Consider the following 14,624-nt stretch of genomic DNA (forward strand, 5'->3'; position numbering starts at 1 on the left):
AAACGGTCGGTTTTTTGAAAAATTAGGCTTTAGAAAACGTTTATAAAGCACAAATTTTTTAAGAAGTTAAGGGCGAAAAAAACCTTGACAAACCAAAATCTCCGCCATAGATTTACACTAAAAAATTGCTTTTTTACAGACTACCACACCCTGTATATTGGTGTGTCCCAAATGCTAAAAGTCTAAATTTATTAGCGTTTTCTACATCAGAAAAAAAAGCTATAGTTTGCTATGTAATTATTAGTCGTTACTATGGTGCAGATGTTTTTCGTACAAACACATAAAAGTAGAAAATATAGCTGAGAGTGAGCAATTTTTTGACAAAATTAAGTGGAACACAAATCGATTCGATTGGTCTATTGCTAATGTCACCATAATCATCAGTTTTGTGGAATTTGAGCTATTAACAATTTGTCAGTTTGACTAGATTTACTTTAGTGATTTACGTTCGTGGCCACTTGCAAAATGAGTGACACTGAGAATGTTACATACTATTGAATCAATAATGTCAAACAGAACATCCACTTAATGTGTACTGAAAGTTATAGCCATATTTGATATTAATAAAGAACATCACAAAAAGATTTATTTCACGATCGGCAATTTGGATTTAGACAATTTAATTATGCACCCGTTCTGATGGCATTTTATTAAATTCGTAATTTAGTAGTTCAATTACCAAACCTTGTTTTATTTAATTATATGCGCCCGTTTGGGTTTGCAAATTGGACGCTGATTGGTAATTGGTGCCCAGCATTTAATTTACATAATGTTCCCTCATAACTTGGTTTTTGCGGTTTTTTTATAACCACAAAACATCAGTCGATCTGTCTTTAAAAACTCAGAAATCGATTCAACCAGCGAGAAAAGAGAAAAATTTTAACAATCTTTATAAAGTTTTCCTTCGCTCGGAAGGGGCGCTATTATCCTTTGTCTCAGACGGTTTTCGCTCTCCACTTACTAGAAGAAAAGAAACATGGAGGTGCTTATAAAATCATCATTCCTGACAGCAATAAAATAACACGTTCTTATCGCCAGAGTATCACTCTCGAGAGCGTGTACGAACGGCAGAAAAAAGATAATTGCCTTCAGACGTCTTCAAAATTGGATAGGGATGTGTCAGTTCATTGTTTGTGAGTTTACGGGAATTCACTTTTTAAATCTACGCCAATGGATATGATGTCTTTAAAGCCAGCCTGGGTCGGATTAAAATCCCTCTCACGTCCCGAATCTTGATTGACTAAACAACACCGCAGATAATTTTATAGTGGATCCATACAGCCTCCTTCAAGATTAGCCGTTTGCCAGTAGATTTCCCGAAGGGAGTATTCCATTTTCGGTTCTAACGAATTCTTTTGTCTATTCCGGACCCTTTCTGTCGGTGGATTAAAGCGAATTTAGGAAAGTGTTCATATAGTTTATTAGATAAGTTTCGTACTTCTTTTTATATCGCTCTTTTGTAAATATAGAGCTAAACGTTAATGGAGTTTGGTGCTCTATTCAGTGTACAAATTTAACTTATTTGCGTTTTGTATACGCTTCAAATAACGGTTCAGTTCAGAAAAGTTTATTTAAATTAAAGAAAACGTTTTTAATTAATGAAACGTTGATTTAAAAAACCAGTAAATTTGCAGTATCTACATACACTGGAGAGTATCTCATCCAGTTTTTAGGATAAACACTGTGTTCAAAATTGTGGTTAGAAATAAACTTTTGTACGCGTTTAATTTGCTGTATGTACAGAGTGTTTTTATAAATACATTTTTATAGAGAAAAAAAAATCTGGAAAAGTACAAGATGAACTAAATTTGCTAAACACAAACAACAATTAGGAACTAAAAAGACTTAGTTGCAAGATTTAGAAGGCGCCACATGTGCTAGGTTGCTAAGTACCTCACACATATTTAAAACTTTTTTGAGACTATTATATAACTCCAAGCTAGAATGTTTTATTTTCTACAGTATATTACATAATCAGGTGGAAAGTGTTTGATTTCTGTCAAGAAATTACAATAATGTCTAACAATAAGGTAGTATAAAGCAGGCATTACACGAAGCAAATATTTGCTACAGTTGCTTGGAATTTATTTGCACACATTTTTGTTTTTAGCAAATTTTTCCTCAAAACCGGTTTGCTAAACGGGTAGCGATTGTTTGACAAACCGGACAGCAAATATTTTATTATTACACGGACAAGCAAATGTTTTTATTGATTTTATGCAAATATTTGTTTGAGAGCAGGTAATTTTCATCTTTCCACCTGGTTTACACATAAGAATTAACGTTATTACATACATGGTTGATAGTAATAGTATATTACATACTCAGGTGGAAAGTGTTTGATTTCCGTCGAGAAATTAGGTAGTTTGCCGAGACGAAGTCGAGGTGAACTTTATCTCGAGATAGAAATTAAACTTTCTACCGTGGTTTGTATACTATTTTATTTTCAACCATTTATCAAAATCTCATCGAACTTTCAATAAATCATTCAGTTGAAATGTTGATTGCTAATAGTCTCTAACAATAAGGTAATATAGGTGCACGAGTAGTTATGACTTCAATCATAATAAACGACTGGTGATTTGTTTACAATCTTGACAACGTCATTATTGTGGAGGAGGAGTCGCCGTGGACACAGCCGAATTGCTCCTAGAAGAAAAGAGAAAGTTAGTATTTTTCGTTATAACTTGGTAAAAAATTACAAGGAGGAGCACAATAAGTTTGAAAACTTTCTTATCTTGGCTTTTTGCTGTTAAACGCACAGTTTTAGAGGAAAAAATTCTAGAAATTGACTTGCACAACTTGGTTTGACAATTAAGCTGGTATTTGTGATTTCAAGAACGGCTTAATCATTCTTGAATACCTGATCAATGTAATCAATGTAAACAAGAGGTACAGAAAGTGATTTGTAATTTACAATAAAATCACCAATGTTAAAGTTAATCAATATTTAATCAGAATTAATCAAAAAGTAAATTGGTTAGATAAAAATTAACCTCCACGGTAAGCTTCAATTTTAAACAACTCTCGAGAGGTTAAAACTACCTGGTCTGGAATTACACGCTCTTAAACGAGAAAAGGCCAAAGAATGGAGAAATCCATTGCGTTCGGTAGTCTCTCCATTATACTAGCGGTTGCGGTGAAATCGGGTCGCACAAAATGATAATTGGTCCCGAAGGGCGACGCGGTTGAAACTGGAAGTCGAATCGTGATTTCAGTTTTGATGGAAATTGTCAATTTTCGATTCCCGGATGGAAAAAAATCCAGTTTGAATGAGTTACGCGGTCGATCGATCGCTAATTGAAATTTCCCCAAAAATTGGAGTGAAAAATTGCGTTGATTACCGAAGACGAGACCAAGTCGCAAAATTTACAGGCTTCCTTATTTTGAATGTTTGCCCTAAAGTTGTCAGCTTTTCTGATGAAATTCTTGTCGATATTTTGCTCAATTAATGGAATATCAATGCCTCACTGACTGTATTGAGATTATTACTCCACTTTTGCCATCCATATCTACTAATATTAAATCTACACATTACATTGATTAATAGACAAGTTTTCAATCAGAAAATACAGGGTGATTCATTAAAATCACGCCAATAACCAAAAAAATCGAGTAATTTCTCTTAAGTGGCTTAGATAGTTTGCCTTCGCAAGCTTCAAACACACTTTGCCCTTTTCTAAAAGAATCTAACTAGACTGGGTGATCAAATTACTTACGGAGATAGTAAAGCAGCTGATTTCTTTACCACATTATAAAATATAGGCGATTAATACCAAATTGGACATCCAAACTCTTCCAACGAACTAAGAGAACTTTTTAATATTTTATGCTATTTTCAGTTTTGTACATAAAACGATTAATTGAGTACGTTGAAGTACTTTCTGGAGAGCTTATGACTGATTTTCTGATTGTTGTGTAAAATTAGACATTCAGACTATTCCAAAAAACAACATTGGACAACAATTTCCACTGTGACTTTAACCTCAATTAACAAAGTCAATCTCGTTTACAAAAAAATCAACGCCCCTTAAAAAAAAGCTTTTAAATAGATGTAGGGGCGGTTCTAGCGAAGCGACTATTCCTTTTTCGGCTAAGAAGCTTTCCAAATAGGAATTTACTTAGTTGCCTGTACTACTTTGAAAGTTGTACGGCTTGCTTAAGATGGTTTTATTTACTCGGCACATCCCTTTAAGGAGCCTGGAAAGTTATTAAGTGATATTTAAAACGTTTCCATTTCCGGAGCTTTTTGGGTTTTAAACCGCGGAAACTAGGAATAAAGTTTACCGGAACTTCTTTGTAGATCGTGTTGTGGCTTTGTGTAAACTGATGTTGGTTATATAAAATTTGAATCATTTTAGTTGTAGTGTGTAAAGAAGCTAAAAATTTGTTTTATGACACTTTCTATAAAGATTGAAAAAATATTGGTCATATAAAATTTTCATCATTGCTGCACTAGAAAATTTCTAACAAAAAGAAAAAAATTAAAAAGTTTTGGGAATTAAAAAAAAAGTAACTCGTCCTTTGGGTATTATTGAAAATTTTACGACCGCTGCATTGGGTTGTCCAGGCACCACAACAGCAATTAAAGCCCCGTCTAAAGTTTTGATGATGATTCAAACGGGGACCGCTACGAAAACTTTTTTACGAGGGTCCGAGAAACAAAACAAAAACCGCTCGGGGGTCCATTTTTCACCTGCGAAGGAGAAAAAAACTAATCAGGCCGAAAACGCGGAGCTTTATTTTTAGAATTACACGTTATAACAGCCCCATCAGGTATAATAGGGAAGAAAACCCTGCCGGTAATCTTTGCGGCTTATTAGTAAGGAAAAGTAAGGACCCTGTTTCGTGTATGTCGAGATTCGCTCGGATGGCTGGATTAGGGCGGCTATGCTGAAATTCAGCCAAGATATTTGCATTCTCTTAATGGAATTATACGAGCGTCTAGTTCTCTAACAATAGATAAACAAAAATTTCTATATTATTTTAAAACAATCAATCTGACACAAGTAAGGCAGGATGGTAATTTGTTTAATTATCAAATAATAAAGCAAGTGATTTTGCAATAAAAACTTTGTTCATCTCTAAAATTTAATGTCTTAAGAATTAAAAACTGGGTTAATTACAATAATTTGCACTAGGGAACGATCAATGACCGTGACGGGACGTGTAAGGGTGTTCAAAATTTTGAAACAATTCGATTGCAATATAAATACTGTGTGTCCCAAATTGGTTCTACATGTATTGGGATCTCGGTAACCGTAAAAGCTGCAGAGTCAGTTAAATAAGCATAGTTTTAGAGAATTTTATGTGAAACTTATTCCCGGTTTTCGAATTAAATTATCTTTCTCCGTTTTCCGGAAAATTGGGAGAACGTCAGAGGCTGCATTTTAAAACCTTAACAAAGCCAAACATCAGACATTATAAGGGCACTCTTTTATGTAGAACACGATGACGTAATTAGAAAAACTCTATCGTCATTTGTTTCCGAGATATGGATGATAACTTTGTAAATTCTTACGGCGTCCATCTTGAGCTTTTGCATTTTTGGAAAGCGCTTAAAAAATCCTTTTCAATGAAGTACTTGATGATTGTATTATTTATTTTCTAAAGGGCAGAAATTTTTTTGGTTTATTTTGTCATAGTTGGTCTTGTAAAATGTCGAAGCCATTAGGAAAAATAAGTAAATAATTTTTTTAGTTTGTGCAATAAAAAAATACAATTATTATAATTAATTAGTGGTCTAGCACCTCCAGATATCATGTTGTGTCTGTTCGCTAATAATAAAAGGTTCTTGATCCAAATGGAGGTACTCCATATCCTGTTATATTTACCAATTCATTTTCGGTTGCTCCAGCTTTAGCCAAGCTATTATTCCTGAATTCAAACTTATCAAGAAGACCCATTAAGAGCTGCGTTTTCCGTTGAATATCTTGTTCACTTTAATATCTCTTTGGATTTCACTGGAATCAATTTTTCAATCACGCCCTTCTCAATTAATCGACTAATATTAATCAAAATATTGTTATTTCTCAGTTACAAACAAAGTTCACGTCTTCGTAAGACATTCCAGACACGTGCACCTTAATAAACACCAACATTATTTAATCTCAGACTTTCAGGAAGACGTTTACGGCACAAACAGGATGTCACATTCCTCGTAGCTGGGAATTCAATAAAATCAAAGATATATCGGAGTTGGGCAAAGTAATAAGCGATATAAAATTAATAAATAAAGTTGGGAGAGTCGCCTGTAAGACTTTCACGTTTCCGTGCGGGAATTTTTAAAGTTTTTCCGAAGAGCGGGGTAATTTTCAGAGACGATTCGCCTACCCCAAAAAAAAAGAAAACTTTTTATTAATTTACCATTCGGTTTATTAGTTCTTCAGATCGAAAACTTTTATTTCAAGTTGGACTTTAACGAGTAGAATTAAATTATTCAGCAATCGTTCCTTTCTGAAACTTTTCCGATCGTTGTTCTGCCTTTGAAGGTTAACCAGCTGCACCAAACGAATCCGGACTTTTTCCCCCCTTTAATTAATTTAGTCAATATGTCCCTTTGAACATCTTCTTTCGGCTCTAGGGCTCAAGGGCGCGCCCATAATGAGTAGTAATTTTTTTTTCGAAGGACGAGAAACTCAATAAAATAGGAACTCTAATTGATGTCGGGGCGTTCTTCTTCAGCAAATGAAACATTTGTTTTAGGGTAAGTCTTTTAATCTGACTGTCTAGATTGAGTAGCTTTAAGCACCGAATGTATTTTAGGAATTACAGCTAGGTAAACAACAATAAACAACATTCAAACATAAAGGTATGATTTTTTTAATATCGCCGCGTAAGGAGTCTTTGGGGGATAATTCTAAAGCAGGCCCGAAGAATACTATGGGGTGTAATTTTAAGGCTTTATTACGTTGGCGTTAAGGGCGAAGCCTTATTTCTTACGGTTTGTAAGAAATTACATAAAAGTGTTTTCAAAAAGACTACTTTTTATTGGATTTTATTACACTCTAGTTGTCCTTTATATTTTTTTAAATCCTTGTTATCCTGGTATTGTTAAGTTAGATTTTTATTTACAATATTTTTTATGGAAACTTGTTTGTATTTTCGAAGCCTTATTCTTTAGATGTATACAAACGTGGTATATCATTTGCAAAGAATTTTAACAGACTTTTAAAATATCTGACAGGGACCATTATAGGCGGGCGTGATCATAACTCCCTGAAACCTTTCTTAATATCAGGAATGGCATTTTTAGTCTTTCATGCCATAAAAACCACGTATTCCCTACCTTAGGATGCTCTTGACTTTTTAGGTAATAAACTTTCGTTAGATTTGCTGAATTTTCTTTTATATTTTCTAAAATTTCATCCAGGTTTTGCCATTTTCACTGACTGACAGGACCATCAAAGTCACAACATTCAGGAAAAACAAACAGTAAACAACATACTTTTCAATGACAGAAACAGGAAATAATTACTGAATTAGGTGAAACATAAAACAACCCGAGAGCCTATGGCTTCAGGACATTATGTTCTATCTAACGCCCTTGGTACATAAATAGCTATAAAGAAACATCGTAACTTTTTGCTTAGCAAAATAACAGTGTCAAAAACACTGTTTTAGTTTGATCTAATTTATAACGATAATCAGAAACAAAGACATCAGTTCAGAAGTTCCGTACGGCATGTTAAACTATGTAAATCGGTGCCGTTTGCATAATATTCATTTGGCGTAGGACTGTTAGGAGCTGTTTTTCTCTCTGTATTCGACGACATAAATCGCGCTCTAACTTCCCCACGGTTTAACTTATGAGTAGACTGTTTCAAGCTAGATGTGAACCGAAACTTTCTTGGTTTTTTGTTGCACGACCTTCCGTGACAGTCTGGGCCGTGTTATTAAATTAAGAAACAAATCTAAACCGGGCTAGCTCAATTGAAATAAAAAGAAGGATCCATAAAAGTTTAGCCCGGTTCGGCCATCGGCCGTCCGCTGTCTCGGAAATCAATTCAAAACTTCCATTCGGAAAGTTTCCTTAATGCGACACATAAACGGAGAAACGGCTGCGGAAAGAAGCAATAAGGCACACTCGGTACCCGGTTATGGAATCCCGAAGACGAGAGGAGATGTTATAAGCCCGGCCAAATAAACAATTCCCCATTAGTCAAGCCGAACTGCGTCGGCCATAACTGCCGAATTATTCGGCTCTATTTCTCTTTCTGAGGCAGCCGTCGGTAATTTATCCGCGGATTTGTTGCAATTAACGATCGGCCGGATGGAAATGGCTCTGTCGTTGGGATTTCGGCGGTTTTTTGGGTTTTGAGCGGCTTGAAGTCGCTGATTTACTGCCGCAGAATCTCACCACTTATAATACCACGACAAACGTTCACTGATAGACGTGGCTTGGAAAATTCACTATTATAAATCATCTTAAAACAGTGTTGTCAAACAGTGCGGAATAATTGACACTACAATGTGATATTAAAGAGGATGTTATAAGGAACAGTCACGTCATGGTAGAATGATCAAAGTGTTAATATAGCCTTTAAATTGAGTATCAATTCTAGAGAAGAATTATTAAAAGTAATACATAACTTTAATAGAATTGCTAACTATTATTTCTCAACGTTCATTGTACTCAATTCTCAGTAACTACCAAATTTCAATACTTTAGATGGAAAAATGTACAGAAAATGGTACCACACCAACAAAATTGTTCCTATCCTACTTGTTTGATTACTTATCAATGTATTTTTTTCAGTTATGATAAGAGAGGTCAACTGAGCAGAAATCCAAAAAGTTGGTCGGACAAAATCATCGAAAACCGCACCTACTTCCTACCATTAACGGAACCATCCACCCTAAGCATAGATAAAATTAATGAAGCTGATGAAGGAGAGTACCGATGTAGAATTGACTACCTGAAATCCCCCACCAAAAATTTGCGAGTACGACTTAACGTGATAGGTAAGTGCAATTTTGAAGAGCTTGTTAAAAAAAATTTTAAACCGAATATCAACTTAATAACGTAAATCATCGGCAATTGAGGTAATCGAAAAAACATCCAGACTAAACAGCTTAAAGTCGGTAGCGTTACCGGGCTATAATTTACTCCTAGTTGTAAACTGGTAACTTTGCAGACTTGGAACAGCAGTAAATAAATAACAATTCCCTAGTTGGACGCGGAAAATTACTCAGATATGCTGTGTATGGCAATTTATGTACCGGAGTGTATTTATCATGGCACCTACTCGGAATAAATGGCAGTTTGCGAGAGGATATAAAATTATTAAATTATAGCCGTTTCTGATTTGAATGCCTTAAGGATTACCATTCGAAAACCCATCAATTAGGAAGTCTAGAAATGTGGGCACCATTTAATGTTTTTTTTTTATTACGTTTGTTAACGCTATAATAAACATTTATTGAAATTGCAAATGCAGTTGAAAGTTAATTTCTTGCCGTAGAAACGAAAAACTACCAAGGTAGTAATTTCAAACAAACAGTCCGCAATTCTACAGGTGCCTGTCTGGAATAAATGCAAAATTTAATTCGGGTTTTACTTTCTTTTATTGCGGTATGCAACAATGGAAGTGCTATTATTTCGTATAATAAGACACCTTTAAAGTAATTTTATTTACGGAAACCCCTCTCAGAATAGTGTTTCTTTTACTGGGAGCTAAGTAATGGTTGTTCGTTATTAAGAAAAAGAAACAAAGCCTGAATTTGCATTTATAATGGTATAAGAAACTTTATTTTAAAAAGAAAAATAATAATATATTATTTAACGAGAGTGTAATGATAGCTATTACTCACGAAGATTGTGTAAACAAGTAAGAAATAGCCATTACATGCATGTAAAATACTATATATATTTTATCTACAACTCGTTAATATGTGTAATAATTGTAAGATTGATTGACTTACCTGGAAAGACAGAACAATCTTTGTTATTCGAGCTTCGTAATCCTTCACTCGTTTTTCATTTCAAGACCTCTACTCTAGTTAATTTAGACATGCCAGAGGTCTCTAGAATTGTTTTAAAATTCTAAAATCTTCAAAAAACATAACCTAACCTAACCTAAATAAAACTTTGAGTATTGTCATGTGAGAAGCCTCTGATAGTAATTAAGTCTTCAATGTTTAATGTCCGATTTTCCTTCTGTAGATATGTATTTAAAAAATGGTCAGAGGGCATTATAAAAAATATTGCCCTCACCTGAAGCCATTATGAAAAATAACGCCTTAGGGCATTATTTCTTAGATAACCTTAATAGGTGTCATTATTGATGAACTAATACCCCTTTCGGACAATAATATCTTATAAGCCTGTCAAAATTGGTAATAAATGCCAAATGCCTGTAGAATCTCGTTAAAATTTGCCAGAAAGATCTAAAACTCTTAAAACCAAGAATCTTTATTTGCCAGAGGCTTCTAGAACCACTAGGATGCTCATCAACAGCGATCTTTCATGATTTTCACACACGTAAAGATTATTTTGGCAATTATGCACTTTTCATATTTTTAACAACATACTAATTTAGTTTGATTTTTTTGTATATCATCTGTAAACTCTGCATAAACTAATTTAAAAATGTTCATATTTTTGATTTAGAGGAACAATTTAATTTAGAGTCATTTTTGTTTATTATCACACTTTGTATTGATGGCAAATCCTTCATTTCAAACTTATAGCGACTGTAATATATTTTTTTTAAATTAACTAGATTCAGGATTGAAAAATATCAATTAGTCTTTCTGATGGAGTGGTCATGTTCATGATCATGTCACTTCTTAGCCTACTATACTAACCCATATTGGATTGAAACCTCTCAAGGTGGCTATTTCTACTAATTTTGGTATGAAGAGCCCAAATCTGGTGTGCGTTTTGCTGCAACTGCCTCCATCTTGTCAGTGACTTTGAAATTAAGGCATTTTTGGGCAGATTTTAAGACATGCCATTCATATTATTAACCATATCAAAATTCATTAACAATACTATAGAACCATTTAAAACGTTGTTAAATCCCAAGGCTTACTATTTTCTTGTTGTCTTTTATATTTGAACATTTAATAAACTAACCTGAATTGAGTAAAATATTTGACTAACTTTTGACGAGTCAAGAACAAAAGTGAAACGTAAATAAAAATACCAGTGAATTTCTCTACTTCAGGGTTTTGTCACCCCAATAAGGTCGTTAATAAAACTTCCTGCGAATCTCGACGCAAAATAAAAATAATCGAGCGCCTAACTGCGTTATTAAGAAGCAAGTTATTTATTTTTACGGGATAAGAGCAAAAAGCGGAGAAGAAAATTGGCAGTTTCCTAACGTTGCTTTATGCTATGTAAATTGGTGCCAAACGAACATTGTAGGGTTTTTTAGTGTCGTGTTACGCTGTCATAAAACGTTATTTATTCATATTGTGCAGTTGGAATATTAGCGTGCAACTGCAATGTTTCTGGAAGTAAAAAGGTGATAAGGGTTTAAATTTGCGTGGTACGTCCACCAATGTTAACGCAGGGTCAATTATTTATTTTTGCCTTTACTAGGATACGCACACACGCATTTACTATGTTCCACCACATGGTTTAGATTTAAACTGTTCTAATGTGGAGTTGTTTCTACTTTAGAATTCAATAGTTGAAGCTTGAGCAATCTCACGGGTGCTCTATATTCGAAAATGCTGATCAGCGCTGGTACACCCAAAACTTATTTAAATATCCTAAAATCCCCGTGGCCATAACACTGCAACTTCCGGCTGCAGAAATTTCAACTTCGGACATTTTTAGTTCCTGCCGCGCTTACCTATTTTGCAGAAATGTTTCCGAAAGTTTCGGGAAGTTGCCGAACATGGAATTTCAATATATTGTCGTTTCGGGGAGGAAATTTCGACGTCCGCTAGGTGAAAGAGCGGCCATTATAAGTAATGGTCTTTTCGGAAACAAATAGGCCATTTCGTTTGAATTGAAACTCGCGGATAAAAGCGAGGGATTGTAATTGTGTCGTGTTTTAGCTTTGCAGTTATATAATTGCTGGTAAATTACGCTAAACTGAAACCAGAGCCTGTTAACAAAAGAAGAGAATGGCTGGTGCAGCTATCTCTTTCTCGGACCTCATTAAAACGGAATTTTAAATAAAACTAATACAGCCGCCAGACGGAACATTTAAACCTTATTGAAAATTCGAATTAAAACGTTCTCTTTTAAAAATCGGAATACTAATTTAATTCAATCAGGTCTCCAGCCAAAAAAATGAAATAAAGAAAAGTATTTCTGAAATATTCCTTTCGCTTCGACTGTCCGCACAAAGGCTAGGTCCTTATTAGCATATTTTTTTGTATTGTTCCATTTTCCGAAAGGCGCATTTAGAGTTTTCCGTTTGTCATAAAGAAACGGATTATTCAAATTTGAACGAGAAATAATGGACGTTTTCCGGCCATAAAAGAACCCTTTCATCTAAATCGAAAACCTGACTACCGATCTGTTTATGAGTTTCCGATTTATACCAGAAAATTTTAATAATTATTGACAAAAAGAGTCATATTTTTTTTTGTTTGAAAGTTTGTTATTGCTCGTATAGTCGCCGCAAAAGTTGTCCATAGAATAGTACGTATTTTTGTATCAAAGGCGTAAAAGTATTTCTATTTTCCATGATGGTTGTAGGTTAAGTTTAGTAAAGTAAAAATAATCAATTATTAAAACTCTCGCATAGAAAAATTATTGGTGAGTAAAAAGTGTATTATGGGCCAAATAATTGAAAGTTTGAGATATTTCTCTTTAAAAATTAGGGGATTTTTTTACTACAGATTACTTAAGGTGTTGACAATATTCAGGAAAAATGCATTAATGACAGTAGATAGACAGGGCCGTAATCCACTAAAGTAGCACTTAGTGACTTGGGGACCCAAACTTGTACTTACCAAACCAAAATTTCAAAATTTTCAAAAACTACCAAAATTTTACTTTTTCTGAAACGTTTTGACCGATTGCCATCAATTTACTATAGATTGCCTAAAGTGATGGCAATATGCAGTAAAAATGTCATTAATGACAGATGACATACAAGGTCCACAATCCCCTAAAGTGTAAACTAGTGAGTTGTGATTCCAAACTTGAATTGCAGTTTATTCAAATTTTGACAATATTTTTCTAAAAAAACAAAGCACGGATAGTCACAATTATTTTTTTACTTTAGATTACTTAAGGTGTTGGCAATATGTAATAAACATTTCATTTATGACAGTTAACAGACAGGGCCGTAAAGTGTCACTGAGTTGTACAAATAAGAAAACAATTTGTACACTATAAAATTTCCGTTAAGTGAAGCTAAATTGCCAATTGAAATTAAAGTTTTACCACTTAACCTATTCTGTCACATATTAAAACTATATTTTTTTTTTAATTTGCCAAAAGAGCAAAACGCATTGGTGTTTGTTCATAATAGAACAATTTTCCAATAAAATAGAATTAAACGAACGCTCACTTTTCAAAATTCTCAACGATTGTACTGGTTTTGTTCAGACAGTTACCATATCAGAACAATAAGGACCTATTTAGTAGTCCAAGAACTATTTTTGTATATGAATTACATTTAAAGTTACATCAGTACAATTTTTTTTTTAACATAGGAGACATCTACTTTATTGTTGTGTGTAATGAGTTTGTAATTAAACGACTTTAATACGTACTATTACTATTTTACTCACAAGAATGGGGGTAATAAAAATCACTTTTACGCAGTAGATGTTCTTATCACTGGTTAGGTAAAAACTGCATATAACATCTCATATGACGTCTTTTAGCTTTTTTGTAACATACACAATCATATGAATTAAAAAAATCATGAGAGGGTCTGAAATTCAAGTGTTTGTGCACACAATCGTGAATTTCTTGCAAATTTTCGTGTAAGGGTTCCATCTATCAATTTTCCGAAATTGAATATGTTTTTATGTTGTTGTGTATCGTCCGGTCACTCAACGTAAAGCGGATTAAAGGTTAATCAATTTTGTCGCCTCAGGAAAGTGGTGGTGTATCATGCTCCCTCGAATTATGCACTTAAAACTAGAATGAAGTTGGTTGAGAGTAACTGTCACGTCCAATCGAATTTAAAGCCTTTCACCTTAACAAAAAAAAACAACTCAATTTCACTAAAAGCCTATTTGAAAGGTTGTCTTCCTAACCCTAGCATACAAAAGCCCCAATTAAACCCCCCTCGGGGGGAACACAAAACCTTCCCGGCAAGACAACAAAGAGCAAAAAATAGACTTCTTCCATGCATAATGCAAGCGGGCAAACTTCCAAGGAGCGGTATTTTATTTACTCGGTTTTAAAACGTTTGGGAGTTTTAGGTGTTGCGCAGGGTGAATATTTTAGTTACGCACAGTTGCCATTCTAAATGAATGGAGGGAAAGCATTGACACTAAACCACCCTCGAGGGATCAGTCTGGTCTTATTGTTATTAGAAATAGTTAAAATGGTAAAAAATGGCAATAGTTGGAATTACAGGCATTCAGACCTAAAAAATACACAATTTTAAAGACATAAGACCACAAATAGGAGGTTTTTTGTAAATTCAACCTTTTATGACTGACTCGAAAATGTGGTTTACTCCCAGAGCAGTTGTCTC

General features: G+C 34.1%; 2 protein-coding genes across 8 annotated transcripts in view; one reads left to right on the forward strand and one right to left on the reverse strand.

The window, feature by feature from the left end:
* The window catches only part of side-VI (sidestep VI transmembrane protein), a 190,972-nt gene that overhangs the window by 146,965 nt on the left and 29,383 nt on the right, over nt 1-14,624 (forward strand). For all 4 annotated transcript variants that reach the window (XM_081973464.1, XM_081973461.1, XM_081973462.1 and 1 more), the window contains one exon: nt 8,759-8,964. In XM_081973464.1, the coding sequence (XP_081829590.1) occupies nt 8,759-8,964 (206 nt within the window). The remainder of the gene's footprint in view (nt 1-8,758; nt 8,965-14,624) is intronic.
* The window catches only part of LOC145724966 (uncharacterized), a 55,189-nt gene that overhangs the window by 38,387 nt on the left and 2,178 nt on the right, over nt 1-14,624 (reverse strand). For 3 of the 4 annotated variants that reach the window (XR_014177136.1, XR_014177137.1, XM_081973482.1), the window contains exon 3: nt 1,709-2,649. The exons of the other annotated variant lie outside the window; for it this stretch is intronic. Coding sequence is in view for 1 of the 3 variants with exons in the window: in XM_081973482.1 (XP_081829608.1) it covers nt 2,587-2,649 (63 nt within the window). In the remaining 2 variants the exon portion in view is untranslated. Of the gene's footprint in view, nt 1-1,708; nt 2,650-14,624 lie in introns of those variants that run through there. 4 annotated transcript variants of the gene reach the window in all.

Source organism: Ips typographus, linkage group LG2, assembly GCF_016097725.1.
Source record: "Ips typographus isolate SLU linkage group LG2, UJ_Ityp_2.0, whole genome shotgun sequence".
In the NCBI taxonomy this organism is placed as follows: Eukaryota; Metazoa; Arthropoda; class Insecta; order Coleoptera; family Curculionidae; genus Ips; species Ips typographus.